This window comes from Carcharhinus amblyrhynchos, chromosome 18, assembly GCF_965287045.1.
Source record: "Carcharhinus amblyrhynchos chromosome 18, sCarAmb.v2.hapA, whole genome shotgun sequence".
Lineage (NCBI taxonomy): Eukaryota > Metazoa > Chordata > Chondrichthyes > Carcharhiniformes > Carcharhinidae > Carcharhinus > Carcharhinus amblyrhynchos.
In genome coordinates, this window is record NC_137341.1 from 38,223,104 (window position 1) to 38,238,484 (window position 15,381).

At 39.3% G+C, this 15,381-nt stretch overlaps 1 protein-coding gene across 1 annotated transcript in view; it reads left to right on the forward strand.

The window, feature by feature from the left end:
• The window catches only part of sun1b (Sad1 and UNC84 domain containing 1b), a 56,151-nt gene that overhangs the window by 28,679 nt on the left and 12,091 nt on the right, over window positions 1-15,381 (forward strand). The window contains exons 7-18 of the mRNA XM_080206841.1: window positions 1,031-1,150; window positions 1,679-1,762; window positions 1,894-2,010; window positions 2,204-2,302; window positions 2,676-2,769; window positions 2,900-2,958; window positions 5,139-5,287; window positions 5,373-5,633; window positions 7,798-7,884; window positions 13,573-13,616; window positions 13,700-13,841; window positions 14,007-14,261. Coding sequence (XP_080062967.1) covers window positions 1,031-1,150; window positions 1,679-1,762; window positions 1,894-2,010; window positions 2,204-2,302; window positions 2,676-2,769; window positions 2,900-2,958; window positions 5,139-5,287; window positions 5,373-5,633; window positions 7,798-7,884; window positions 13,573-13,616; window positions 13,700-13,841; window positions 14,007-14,261 — 1,511 coding nt within the window. The remainder of the gene's footprint in view (window positions 1-1,030; window positions 1,151-1,678; window positions 1,763-1,893; window positions 2,011-2,203; window positions 2,303-2,675; window positions 2,770-2,899; window positions 2,959-5,138; window positions 5,288-5,372; window positions 5,634-7,797; window positions 7,885-13,572; window positions 13,617-13,699; window positions 13,842-14,006; window positions 14,262-15,381) is intronic.

A 15,381-nucleotide genomic window follows, 5' to 3' on the forward strand; every position in this document is an offset into this window, starting at 1 on the left:
AATCTTATTTGAGTGAAGTACCAAAGAACCACAGACTCAGTCATTCTTTTTTCAGTTCATTCATGGAATTTGGCATCGCTACCTAGGCTAGCACTTAAATGCCTGTTTCTAATTTCCCTCAGTTGATGCTGATGAGCTGTTGTCTTGGACCCAGTTGGCATTGTGCGATGCTATTTGGAAGTTTGACCCAGTAACCCACCTAGTCTTAATCTGTGACTAAAGCACAATTTGGTACATTCACTGGCAATATAGAGAAAGGAAGGACAGTCTGTGCAAGAGATATCTCACTTGGGTGGGATGGAATTCAGGGAGATGGCAACCTGAAATCTTCCCCCACAATCTTCAGGGAGGGGATATTGAACAACTGATTCCCATAAACTGTATGCACTTGATCTTTGGGCACGTGATACATTGTCAAAACTGAGGAGCGAACTTCCTTCATCAAAGGTTGCATAAAAAGGAAAACATGAAATTGAAGGAAAAGAACAAACCTAATTCCTGGTTAAATTTGAGCGCCACAATAAATGTACAATTAAATCTACGTGGTACATCTCATTGCTTACCTGGCATTGTTGATTTGAAAATACGGTGCTATATATCCTAAATGATTTTAATGTTTAGAATACTGAGCTTGTGCTGCGTAATTTTGTTCACAGTTTTGTTCGCTGTTGCTGTGTGAAGGTGTCAATTTTTTTTGTACTACTGGGAAGGAGCTAGTAATTTGCAGTTCAGCAAAAATCAATTGATATCAAGCATTGATTTATAGACAAGCTGGTAGACCTGAGAAACTACAATTTAGCATAGAGTGCCATGTGATTTTGTGAATTTAGAATTGTTATTTAAATAAGTGTTCTGATGGCTTGAATTCAATTTTGCTGGAATTTAATTTTTCATGCTTTAACCAACAAATCTTAATTAAACCCTTAAACACCAGGGCTTACAGGGTGTAACAGTCCCTGCATCAGTGTCCTGATTGTAATACGTTGTGTTTTTTTTTACAAGTTCGTTGCATTTGCTTATATTTTTCCAGGGATGCAGTTATTCATGAGTCACACACAGCATTTGGCCAAGTATGCTGTATCAACTGCAGCTGCGTGGTTTTTGCATCTGTATCAAACACTTTTATTGAAGACTGGTTTTTACTCCAAAGGTATCATCTAACTGTGTGGGGAGAACCATGCGCTTGCATGTTCTTAAATCTGTTGCTGCCTAGTTGAGCCCTTTCCTCCCCTGTTGAAAATTTTGCCACTTTTAAAATTCTCAAGTATAAGATTACTTATTGGTTGTAGTCTCTCCAGATGCTTTACCTAAAATACATATCTGAAATATTTAGAATTTTTCTAACCATTTGCAGTGGTATGTGCATGGCATGGAATATCTAACATCATGTGCTCTTACCTGTAGATCACTTTCACTTGTTTAAATTAGGCAGCATGTCACTGTTTCCCTATTTATGTTGGAGGGCTGACTAAAGCCAGCTTGTTAAGCTGTGAGTGGGTACCTAAAATTTAAATAACTTTTGTACTTGTTTATTTGATCTTTATTTGCATGCATGAGCATCGTCATCCTGGCTACATGCAAAATGCAGTAACTACTCATTAGTTTGACAAGTCAAGATTTTTCTCTGCACAATATTTTTTCTGAGAAAGACAGCTAAGGATCAGTTTCTGTGTTGCAGCCCATTCAAGTTACTGTGGAAGAATGAATGTAAAAGAGTTGATTACTGGGGATGGACACCTGAATATAAATGGGGAATCTTTGTGTAAGTATCTTGGTTTGATACCTGCTGTTGCCACTTCATTCCACAGTTGCTTGTGGGGCAAAATGCACTTGACCACAAATTGGGTTCACTTTGCTCACTCCACTAATGTATTGTACTGCCACAACCAACAGGTGATGACTGTAAGGGGATGAAACACGATACATATAAATCCACAGAGGTGGGGTCCACAAAGTACATGAAGTTTACACAAGTCACGCGGACCATCTGGCTGGTCTTTGCTTATGCAGGTTGATTTTTAGACTTCTATTTTGTGCTGTGTTGATAAAACTTGTGATATTTGATGTTATTACGACATTTTTGGGATATTTGGTGCATTAACTATTGTGCAGTATATTTAGTAAATTTAAAGTTACACCAAAAAAGGATTGCCTGACCATGCAAAATTGATGTTTTGCAGATTGATCTGTTTTGTGTTTGTAGGCTCTTTGTTGCTGCAAGTGATGCAGGCTGCTGGTGCTGTTGCCTGGTTTGTATCCAGGAAGGTCTTGTCTATTCTGTGGTTGGCCATTGTATCTCCAGGTTATTTAATTTTAATTTTTCATTTTTGTTCTGCATCTGTTCCACCTATTCATTTTTTCACTTGACCTTTCTAGAGCTGGTGTTTATTATGCATGTTTGGTGGTAGAGCATTGCAAGCTTAGATTTCACCCCGAGCCTTGAGCATCTAGCAATAGCTTCAATAGTATTAACCCTGGCTTAATTTTCTTCAGCGTAGTGTACTTGCACTCAGATTCATGCATTTTTTCCCTATTTTCTCAGATTTATATTTGGGCTAGTTTATATAGCCTATTTTCCATGGGATTTGCACCTACGTAAATTACTTCCCTGGGTAATCAAATGAATTCTTAATTTAATTATACATCAGTCTTGTGCATTTGTCTATTTTTCTCAGGAAAGGCTGCTTCTGGAGCTTTCTGGTGGCTTGGGACTGGATGGTATCAGCTGATCACTTTAATGTCCCTTCTTGATGTATTTTTGCTCACCAGGTATGTTGAGCTGATGTCAATTGATTTCAGTTTGTTTAGCAATGAAAATGTAATGCATGGAAAAATTATGGGCTTTAGAATTTCCTGGTGTAATCTAGTTTGGCAACTATTGTTTTGTCTATGCATCCAGGTGTCTATCCAAATCGCTCAGATGGTTATTCCTGTTGATCCCACTTCTTCTCTTATGCGGTAAGCAAACCCCGACAAGTTTGAATGATCTGTGGTCCTGATAGTAAGTGTACTGTGATGTGCTGGAGCACAGTGAAGAAACGGTGGTGTAGTGGTATTGTCATTGGACTAGTAATCCACTGACTTGGTAATTCTCTGGGGACCTGGCCCCAAATGGGAGATGGCTAAATTTAAATTCATTAAAAAATCTGGAGTTAAGTCTAATGATGAGCGTGAACTGTTGTAAAAACCCATCTGGTTCGCAGATTTCTATCCCTAAAGGACATGCCTACATGTAACTCCAGATCCACAGCAATGTAGCTGACTTTTAATCTCCTTGGCCATTCAGTTCAAGGGCAGTTAGGGATAGGCAATAAATGCTGGCTCAGCCAGTGGTGCTCCCATCAAATGAATTTAATAAATGGATTAACAAACTGCCAAAGCAACATTGTACATGAAAGCTGATTTGTGATTTGGAAGGACTTTAAAGCATACCTGACATGTGTAATATGTGTAATGTCTTAAGATTAGGTTTCAAATTGAAAGACTGATACCCAACACAATGTGGCTGTTCTCCAAGTCTAAACTAAAGTTGCCTCTGGCAACCATATAAATGAATATGATGTTCCATCTCCCTGCCAAATGCATTCTGTGGGTCTAATTATTCGCTTGGAGAGAGGTGTGCTTTATCTTGAAATCCCACTGAATGGACTTAAACTGTGGCACAAGGAAGACATGGTCAGGCCTGCAAGAGAGATAGATCTTTACCACATTAGACAAATTGTGAGCTTGGATCTGTTCTTCTGCCTCCAAATGCTCAAGACTGAGCCAACCTCCAAAAGAGCAACACTACTTCCTGCATCCCAAAGTGATCCACAAGTAGACACAACTTGACAAAATCCACAAAGAGGACTGGATGTAAAGTTGGATTATGTTGTCCATTTACCACAGAAACACTATTCCTTGACTAGGTAGAAGCTGTGTGAAATGTCCCTCCACTTCTCCACTGTGCGAAAATATCCTGCTTATGAGGTGTATAACACGACTAGCATATACCACTACGCTGCCTTCTGGCAATCCCTCAGTGAGGAGGATGCTTTCCATGGAATACAGCCTGTGACAAGAACTTGCATGTGAAGTCATCTTAATGTTGGGGGTCTGCTGTGCTACAGCTACAGACTCTCCCGTTCATACTGCCTGCATTAGAAGGATTTGCAAGTTGATGATTAATTTACTAGCCGTGTCATGAAGATCTTCTATGGCCATTAAGTCCTGGAGTGGGATGTGAACACAGCTTCTGGGCTCAGTGGCAGTCTATTCACTGTGCCATGAGATCTCCTAATGCTGTTAGATCAACAGACTCGGTATTGATGTTTATCCGTGAAAAAAAATTAATTCCATCAGCATGTATATAGTGTATAATTTTGAAGTTTTGTTTTAGAAAGCAGCAAATTGGGCAACTTAAACGTACAATAAAGGATAGGCACTAAACACCGAATCAAGAAACAAGAGAACCTGCAATGGGAGGATGTGTAATGTGTTCTGAGTGTCAACTTGGTTAGAACTGAAGTCTGCTTACAAGTTTATTTACTTTTTACACTTCAAATAATAACTGCAACACTACATGTGCATTCTTTTTATTGATAGAATGGTGTAATCAACTGGGTAAATATGTATTCTGTAGATAATCTGTTTAGTCACTGAAAAAGGTAGCGGAAATAGTGCAGTTAAATTTCCGTTTGGTACCTAATGGTTAAATGGTTTTCATGTGGCTAATCAAAATTAGCAGTCTGACATTGCCTTGACTTATTGCAAGTTATTTAAAAATGTGAAAGTTTAAAGTTTATTTATTAGTGTCACAAGTAGGCTTACATTAACACTGCAATAAAGTTGCTGTGAAAACCACCTCGTCACCACACTCCTGGCATCTGTTTGGGTACACTGTGAGGGGAGAATTTAGCATGGCCAATGCACCTAACCAGCATGTCTTTTGGACTGAAGTTCTAAAAGGACCAGGAGAATTATATGAAAGAAGAAAGCAGGAATGCTTGTTATCACTTAACTTGCTTAATAGTGCTTAAGATCTAGACAAAACAATAGTTTTCCAGTTTGTCTGTGGCAAGTCCTTAGCAAATTTATTGCAAATAAGCTGAATGTGTTTTTTTATTCCCATAAAAATAACATGCCTTTTCTTTCTTTAGCTGGTCTGTGGTACTTCGGTCTGGCAGGCTTGTGGTCATTGTTGCCAGTGTTTAATGGGACAGTAGTGCAAACCATGCAGAGCTCAAAAGAAACTGTACCAACTATCCAGACAAATGGGGAGATTCCTGGTTCTCTACCACTTTCACGGGTAATGCTTCCAACAATGAGTGTCTTTGCATAGCATAGTTTGAAGCCTAAGTGCAATTTTGTCACTGTACGACTATCTATTTCAGAGTACTGGACACCCGTTCGATTGGAGTCGTGTGACAGAGTTGGAAAAGCAGATTGCTGTGCTCAGTGACCAGTGTTCTCAGAGCTCCCTCATTTCAGATGAACGTTACAGTCAGCTTGCCGGTTTGTTTCAGAAGCTACAGGAACAAGTCGGGCAGGTAAATGACAAAGAAGCAATCATGGTCCTCATCAGAAACTCGATCAGACAGCACTCAACAGTGTTACAGGAAGAGGTGAAGCAGGAAGGAACTGATCTTCTCAAGGTAAATTGTTGGAGTTTAAAAAAAGGAAGCAACAGCTGAGGTGACTAAACACATATTGAGCTATGCAGATGTTGGGCACATCGGTATTGCATTAGCTTTGGAATATTAATTACTTTTCATTTCATTTAATGTGTTAAACTTTGCTTAATTCGTGCATGAATTATCCTCTTGCTTGCAACCAGATTTTAGCAAGCGTGCATCCCAATTGTAACCTCGGCCACAGGAGTAGTATAATTACCTCAAATTGTGGATTTAAAGGTCTGTCTCTGGGTAATTTTCTATTACTGCCTGGTTTGAAACATATAAAAACTTGAATAAATTAGCATGTGGGTTATTTTTAACCATGGTTTTGATTTTGAACTGCTTTACATACTTGTGTGTACCTAGATTTGAGTGCGGATCAGTGATTGAGCTCATTTGGTTAAGTGCCGGGGCTGTGTCATTGCAATGTTGCATAGATGTGTCAGTGTTCATGCTTGGTAACAAGGTGATACTAAGTGCAACTACCTCACTTTCTTGGGAGAGCGGCACCATAGTTGTGTTCATGTGCACAAGCGTGTTTTGTATCCCTTTTTAAAAAAATTCTCCCTTGTCGGGGTTGAATTATTAACAGGTGAAAGTCCTGTGATTTTTATATTGAGCCGTATTGTTCCTTTAGAGTGAAATGGGGATTGGTGATGATTCAGATATTCCACCACATTTGTTGGTGCCATTAAGATGGCGAGTTTTGTTTTGAAATTGCCTTTGAATCTTTGATGCTGTTTTTCAAATGTTACACTTCTGAAGGGAAAAAAAACATTTTTTAGCCTTCCTAAAGAAGGTGCCTGGGCACTTTGAGCACTCTTAGGAGAAATGAGCTGCTATTTTGTTGAAAATGAGTAGCTCTGGAAGCTTTTCTTTAGTTCAGGCACATTTGCAAGTAGAACTGATTCAGTTAAGAACTAAAACAATTTGGACGTGTGCTTGGTAGTCGGTCACAATTATGAATAGAGATAACATGGGATCTTTCAGTTTGCAACAGTGGCGGTGCATTCGAAGCAACTAATTACATCATTGCCTAGCAGCCTTGAAAATGTCCAAGCTAATTCCATAAATGGTTTCTACTACAGAGAGTCCATATCAAAGCTATGTTATTTTGATGTACTTAAAATTGTTAAATTAGGACTGCTTTAATTGCTGGGGCAAAACACACTGTCTTTGCAATATATTGAGGCCTTTTTACTCCCAATGCATCAGAGATTTGAAGTTGCATTTACCAAGGTCACTCAACATAAATCACAATGTAAATTGGCTCCGTAGCATTTGTATTTGACATTTATTTGCATGTGACATGACAGCCCAACTAAAATTGTCTTTTGCTACCTGCCAATTGATCTAGTTCAGAAGCTGTGTGGGATTCTTAAATATTCTGACCAAATAAAACAAATAGCCACTATGTTTTGAGTCAAAATGATGCATGTCAAGTGCAGTGATCCTTAAGCAGCAATAATCTCTAATTAAAATGAAAAATATGGAAATGCTCAGCAGGTAAGCCAACGTGCGTGGAGGAAAAAAACCTACTTAAAATTTCAGGTCATTGACCCTTGATCAGAACCTCTGATCGTGGAGAAAAGAAAATACTTTCCCTGCCTCGAATGTTTCTCCGACCATTTAGTCCTTCCCCACAAATCAAGCAGTAATCCCTCACCAATACGCCTGTAAACAAACGATGCTTGGACAGCTGGTAGTTTGCTTATGTTTGGCAGAAAATTATTACTCTTCCAATCCAGTTTATTTTGCATTAGTAAGTACTATCCAAATAGTGTAACCAGTATATATGCTGACCATTTTCCAAATACAGATATATGCTAAGTGATCACAAGATTCTCTTCAGTGGACTTCTTAGATGTCATTCCTTCAGGTTACCAGCCATAACATATCGTTAAATAACATATAATTGTTTGCACTTATAACTGTGTGATTAATAGTTGAACTTTTTCTCCCAGAGAACTCCTGGGAAAGGAGTTCATAATTGTTGATATAGGTTATGATATGTTCCTTTATGTAGTCTCATCTTCCATAGCTTTGGATGATTTGTTTTACTTATGTTAATCTTGTGTACAACAATTGGTTACCACTTTCAATCGACACATTTTGAAAATATTTCTCTCTCTTCCCTCTCTAGAGTCAGTTTATGGCTTTACATCAGAAGCATGAATACCGAATCGCTGAACTGGAATTTCTGATTCAGAGTTTGTCTAACAGATCAGAGGTGTAGTAACATAATATAATTGGTAATTGTAGAATTTTTAGCTACTTGCTGTAGGAGAGCCTTAAGTGAACAGTGTTGGTGCATTGGATTCTTTGAATTTAGAAACTGATATTCTTGTATTTGAGTTAGCCAGCAAAAACAAAACCTGAATTCTGTGGCAAGATAACTAGCAAATCCTAAGTTTAAAATATTACTAAATCACACAAGCTACTCTGTGGTGGTTCCCGATGTCATTAAAACATCTTTTATTGCTGCGCAATATGTGCAACTTCTGCAGTATAATTACAGCTCATTTTCAACCCCAAGTGAGTTAAGTACACTTCTATTCATTTGTTGCAATCCAGGCAACTTGAGGGGTTCGAGTCAGAGCGATTGACCTCAGTAAAGATTGACAGTATAGTGCAGAGTGTTGAGGTTCACTTATGTATGAGCCTTGGAGAAGGCACAGTATCCATCAAGAGTCAACTATCCTGAGGGAAAATGTCAAAATTGGGGAGAGCTCATTTTTTTGAGACTGTGATTAATCTTGTAAGTTGTTGTAGATTTGATTTATTGTCACATGTATCAGTGTACCATGAAAAGTATTGTTTCTTGTACACCATACAGACAAAGCATACCATACATAGAGAAGGAAAGGAGACAGTGCAGGATGTAGTGTTACAGTCATAGCTAGTAGAGAAGGTAGGTAGTGCAATGAGTGATCCTTTGTCATTTAGGTGAATGAAGTAGTTACTGAAAAATTATGTTGATTGTAGGTCATTGAAATACCAACTACTGGCATTGCATCACACAATTAGAATCGCAGACTACAAATTTGCAGTAAAGGCCTATTTCCCCAGAAGATGTGAGAGAACTTGTACTTCATACATTAGATATCCATATCTGTTTTATACAGAGGCCAGCATGGAGTCATACCATTGAAGGGAGCTGTCTGTAAATGCTCATTAAAGGGATTACTTGGTGCACTGCTTGTTAATATAGTGGCAGATCTTTGATTAGTAGTGGCTTATGACTGTTGTAAAGAAGCTGATTTGTTTACATATGCTGGAGCACTTGAGGAATATTCTGACAGTGGACAAGCTTTTCAAAACAGTATTGAGAAATTGAGGGCAGCATGGATATGTTTGTAAACTGGAGGCTAGATGTTTTGCTGAGAACTAAGCTGACCTGAAGTATCCAAATGTTTTACTAAAGTAAATTTCATTTTCATTATTTACACTGCAGACAGGGACTGTGTTCTTTTGGCTACAGTTTAGAGAAAAGTATTATATTACTGAGAGTTAGTACAGTATGGGCATCTTCATTCTGAGGGTTAGGTTTATGCACAAAGAAAAGTCAAACAAATGCTCACTTCTCAAATGATCACCAGAAATATGCACACCATCATGATCTTCGCTGTGTGTTGATGCTCATAGAGAAAGTATAAGTGTACAAAGTTCATATAGAATCACAGGAGGCCATTTGGCTCATCAAGTCTATACTGACCACAATCCCAGTCAAGCCTCATAGAACATAGAACACTTCAGCACAAACAGGCCCTTTGGCCCACAAGTTGCGCCGATCACATCTATACCTACCAAGCCATAGAACTATCTGTAACTCCCAATGCCATTAGATCCCATATACTCATCCAGGAGTCTTTTAAAAGACCCCAGCGAGTTTGCCTTTACCACCACCGACGGCAGCTGATTCCACTCACTCACCACCCTCTGAGTGAAAAACTTTCCCCTAACATCTCCTCTACTTCCCAGCACCTTAAACCTGTGTCCTCTCATCGCGACCATTTCAGCCCTGGGAAATAGCCTCCAAGAATCCACCCTATCTATTCCTCTCAACATCTTATAAACCTCTATCAGGTCGCCTCTCAACCTTCATCTCTCCAGGGAGAAGAGACCTAGTTCCCTCAACCTATCTTCATAAGGCATGCCTCCCAATCCAAGCAACATCCTTGTAAATCTCCTCTGCACCCTCTCAATAGCTTCCACAGCCTTCCTGTAGTGAGGCAACCAAAACTGCTCACAGTACTCCAAGTGGGGTCTGACAAGGGTCTTATAAAGTTGCAGCATTACCTCCCGACTCTTAAACTCAATCCCTTGATTAATGAAGGCCAGTACACCGTATGCCTTCTTGACCACATCCCTCCACCTGTGAGGCCGATTTAAGAGTCCTGTGGACCCGGACCCCAAGATCCTTCTGCTCTTCAACCCAGCTGAGACTCCTACCCTTGATATTGTACTCCTGCATCCTGTTGGTCCTGCCAAAATGGACCACTACACATTTATCTGCATTGAAGTCCATCTGCCACTTCTCCGCCCAGTCTTGCATCCTATCTATGTCACGCTTATTATCTCTATAACCCCATGCATTTAGTTAGTCCCCTTGACACCAATTTGGTAGTGCCAATCCACCTAACCCGCATATCTTTGAACTGTGGGAGGAAACTAGAGCACCCAGAGGAAAGTCACACAGACATAGAGAACGTGCAGACTTCACACAGACAGTCTAAGTCAGGAATCGAATGTGGATCCTTGGCGGTGTGAGATAGCAGTGATAACCATTGTGCCACCCTATTGAAAAGACATTTATCAAAAAGCTGCTTAACAGCAGGTGTAAAAATTGTGGTTAACTATAAATCTATTCAATGCACAATAAAGCTAGTTTAAATCTTGGGTGTTCTGTTACCAGTAACAATGCCACATACAGGGTATAATTATCTGTATAATTTCTTGCATGTGATGCTTTAACTATTTGAGCTCTGAGACATTTTAGCTTGCACACCTGTATGCCAGCTAATTGAGTTAGAATTGCTGAATTTTTTGTCTCTTCTCTTGTGGAGTTCATAAAATTAGCTAAAGGTGATTCTTCAGAGATATCACTGCAGTTTTGAAAGTTTTACTAAACTTTTAACTTGCACATTGTGTATTTAAACTAATTTTCTTCTCACATCTACACAAGTTATTGTTGGAAATGCATTTTATTATTACACAGTTTAAAAAATAATTGGTTTGCAAAATTAGTAAAATTGTATATTGTTAAACACAAGTAGGAGCGGGAGTAGGCCATATAGGTTCTTGAGTCTTTCCTGTTGTTCAGTAGGATCATGGCTGATCTGAACTTGGCTGTAGCTCTGTTTTCTAGCCCCTTCCCCATAATCTTTAAATCCCCTGTATTTCAAAAATCTGTCTCATCCCAGCCTTGTACATATTCAAATACTTCAGACTGTGTCGGGTAGAGAATTCCAAAGATTCATGCATATGTCAAGAATTTCCTCTTCTCCTCCATCTTAAATTGATACATTTGGAACTATGCCCCTTAGCCCTTGATTTTCCCCAAGAGGGGAATTATCTGGTCGGTATCAATCCTGTCAAACTCTCTTCAGAATCTAGCATGCTTCAAGGTGATGCATTTTGGTAGATTGAGCCAGGACAGGACTTTTCAGTTAATGGTGGGGCACTGGGGAGAGTTAGAGAACAAAGAGATCTAGGGGTACATGTTCATAGCTCCTTGAAAGTGGAGTCACAGATAGACAGAGTGGTGAAGAAGGCATTTGGCATGCTTGGTTTTATTGGTCAGAACATTGAATACAGGAGTTGGGACGGCTTGTTGAAGTTGTACAAGACATTGGTAAGGCCAGACTTAGAATACTGTGTGCAATTCTGGTCACCCTATTATAGAAAGGATATTATTAAACTAGAAAGAGTGTAGAAAAGATTTACTAGGATGCTGCCAGGACTTGATGGATTGAGTTATAAGGAGAGGCTGAATAGACTGGGACTTTTTTCTCTGGCATGTAGGAGGCTGAGGGGTGATCTTAAAGAAGTCTATAAAATAATGAGGGGCGTAGACAAGGTAGATTGTCATAACTTTTCCCAAAGGTAGGGGAGTCTAAAACTAGAGGGCATAGGTTTAAGGTCAGAGGGGAGAGATACAAAAGTGTCCAGAGGGGCAATTTTTTCACAGAGGATGGTGAGTGTCTGGAACAAGCTGCTGGAGGTAGTAGTAGAGGCAGATACAATTTTATCTTTTAAAAAGCATTTAACATATGGGAATAGAAAGATATGGACCAAATGCAGGCAATTGGGATTAAAATTGAAGACGGTATTCTTGGTGTGGTATTGGAAACACGTCATACCGAGTAACCTTAGAAACTAATATTGAATTAATGATACAAAGGTGTTTTTGAAAGTTCCTCTGAACTTTATGAACCTGACTTGTGATTTATAGTGTGGGAGAATGTTCTGATGTAAAAAAAAGTTTACCCCAATGTCTTTGCTTGCCCCCAGCCCTAGTTTACTTTATGATTTGCTGGAACCAGTGTTTCTCCACTAAACCTTGGGGTTGGGATGTGAGGGTTATTGAGACAAAGAACCTACTTTAGTTGCTGGTACATATTTACACAAAATAAGTACACATTTATTTAAAATTTGCATACTTTTTAAAGATTCTTACTCTTTCTTTCTCTCCTGCCTTCCATACCCCAAGCAAATTTGAGTAATTGCCCTGCAAAATCCTTTGTATTCCAATAACTCCATTTTGGACAATCTGATGTGCCTGGTGATATCTTATTTGCACAGTAATTGCTGGCTTCCAGTCATACTGAAGCTTTGCTGAACAGGAGTTTTATTGTTATGCATGGTGGAAAGCTTGTGTCTGGCTTGCCATCTGCTGTGACCATGATTTCAGTAACTTGCATCAGGTTTCAATGGCTAATTATTTAAGCCGGTTGAGCAGGTTACTGATAAGTTATTGATTTGTAACCGTGATTTCCCGCACGTCAAAGTACTGAATAGCAGTTTCCAGTCTTTTCATGGGCCTTGTGAGCAACAATTAAAATGAGCAGCTGTGTTTCTGTAACTCACCAGGTGGAAAAGATATGTTTGGCCAAGTGTAGTTGTGAAGGTTGTATGTCACAGCCAGATATGTTCCTGAGGATTTTGGCAATTGACCCTTTCTAACACATTCATAGGAGGGACAGTAGTCAGTGACTGACTGTTACACAGTAGTTTATAGCTTGGTGAAAACCAGGGAAAGGTATTTATTTGTGTTTTTTGAACATTAATCATGCCAGAGTTGTGTACATAAAATGCATCTTTATATAAAATTTTGCCTCACGTGATTTGTGTAAAGATGCGTTTTTGTCAAGTTAGCTCAAGGCTGTGCCAGACCTTTTGAAGGCGTCATCAAATTTGTCCCACTTCACTGTTCTTTACCCACAGCCCAGCAAGTTCATCCAATTCCCTTTTGAAAGAGCAATTGAACTGCTTCCACCTCTCTTTCAAGCACTGCATTCCTGATCACCATAATACTATTGCTGCATTTAAAAAAAACTCATCTCACCTTGTTGGCCGATGAATTTAAATCTGTCATTTTATTACCAGCACACTCCTCAATGGAAACTGTGTACACTATTAAAAACCTTCAGTTTTGAACACTTATTAAATCTCTCCTTGATTTCCGTTCTACAAACAAACTAAACTTCTCTAGTTTAACTATAAAACTGCGGCCCCTTGTAACAGGTACTAATCTTGAAGTCTATTTAAATTCCTCATCCTTTGAATATTGTGTCTCAATGTAATGAACAAAGTAACCTTTAATTGGAAGGTAAACGGGAATATGTTGGTGAAGAACACTATTTTTGACTGAAAGCTTTTCCTCTCAAGTAATTTTCCTTTATTTCTCAAACTGCAGGAAGTTTACAAAGAGGTTGAAAGTGCCAAGGCCAGCACTCTAAGGTATGATGCACCGTATTCCTCTTATCAGTTGTGCAGTGATTTCTCATTGGATACTATTTCAGATTTGTTTTTTCTTTCCCAAGCAATGACAATGAGGAACAATATCAACACCTCATGTCTGAACTCAAGAGACTGGATATAGAATTGTCCACCGTCAAGTCAGAGCTGTCAAATATGCAAGAGCTAAAGGCATCCTGTGCGAAGATAGATGGGATACAAGGAAGTGTAAGCATAATTTTTCTGTCTCATTTGTTATATTTGGATTTTTTGCTATTGTGCTAGAAAACTTGGCTGTTCACTGATGGATTCGTAGTGACAATGGCCATTACAATGATCCCAGTAAAATCCGCAAGATTTCTGTACATAAAATTATTTATTCTGCTTTTCCAGGTCGATAATCGAGTCAGAGAATTGGTCAACTTGTTGGTTTTTGGAAACAAACAAGAAACTTCACCCGAGTCCTTCAAGGAATGGCTGTCCTCTCACTTTGCCAGCCAAACTGAACTCCAGGACCAGTTAAAAAATTTGGAAATGAAAATCCTCAAAAATCTCACTCAACATTGGATTGAAACAAAAAAACTACCAGATGCACAGGTAGCTGCATGTGCGGTCACTAATGCTGGGATAAATGGCATTTCAGAGGAGGTGAGTACTGTCCCAATTGTTACTCTACCTTCACTTGACCCATTACCTCTTTGGACTTTGCCCTGCACCTTTAGATCGTCATTGTGGCATCAAAATTAACGTAAAGCTTCTTATTGTGGTGCCTAGTCTGTTGGTTAAGGTGCTCCAATGTTCCTCTCTGATTAACACAACAGAACTTGTCTCACTATGTAGAGACTAGACACTTCCCTATTCATTTAGAAACAGAGCTTCTCTATTTCCTGTTTTCCCCGAGTATCAAGAAACAATTAAGAAATCTGTGGAAGCATTAAAAGGCTTTGTGTAGGGTTTAACCATCCCTCCACTTCCTCCTGCATGTGCAATCTGTTGCCAATACTGCCTTATTTCGCTTTAAAACGTTAGCTGTCCTTTTGCCGTCTGCAACCAAATCGCCATTCCTTTGTTACTTGGAGGCTTGATTTTTTTTTCTCTCGGGTTGTCCTTGCTGGCCTACCCTACACAAACTAAATCATACAAAATACTCTGACCTTTTGTCTTGGGTTCATATCCCCATCACCTCTGACCCTGAGCTGTAGCAGCTCTCCACGTATAAACAAATTGAACTTTAGATCCTCATATTCACTTTCAAACTTTATGGATCTTCAGCTGCATATGTCTGCAAGAATCCTCCACTTTGACCTACACCTTGATACACACACTGCTCCACTCTCTGGCCACGCATCAGCCACATTGCCCCATCTTTTGGAATTTCTTTCAATAACTGAATTTTTTGATTTACATTCTTGTTTCCAAATCCTTCTGTAGCTTAGGCTTCCCTATCTTTCATCATCTTGACAACCCTCCAAGATATTGGTGCTCCTCTAATTCTGGCCTCTTAAGCAACCGTGATTTTAATCATTCCACCTTCAGCTGCCTAGAATTCCCTCCCTAACCCTCTCTGCTTCTCCATATCTTTCTTTCTTTAAGATTGTCCTGACCAATCTCTTGTCACCTGGCCTAACACCTCCTATGTAACTGGAGTCAGATTTTGCTTATACCCCTGTAAAGCACTGGGATGTTTTCCTATATTACTTCATGTTGTTGGCACCCCATCAAATTTCACTGCAATCAGTGAAGTTTCACGTGCAGGTTTTAAATTCAG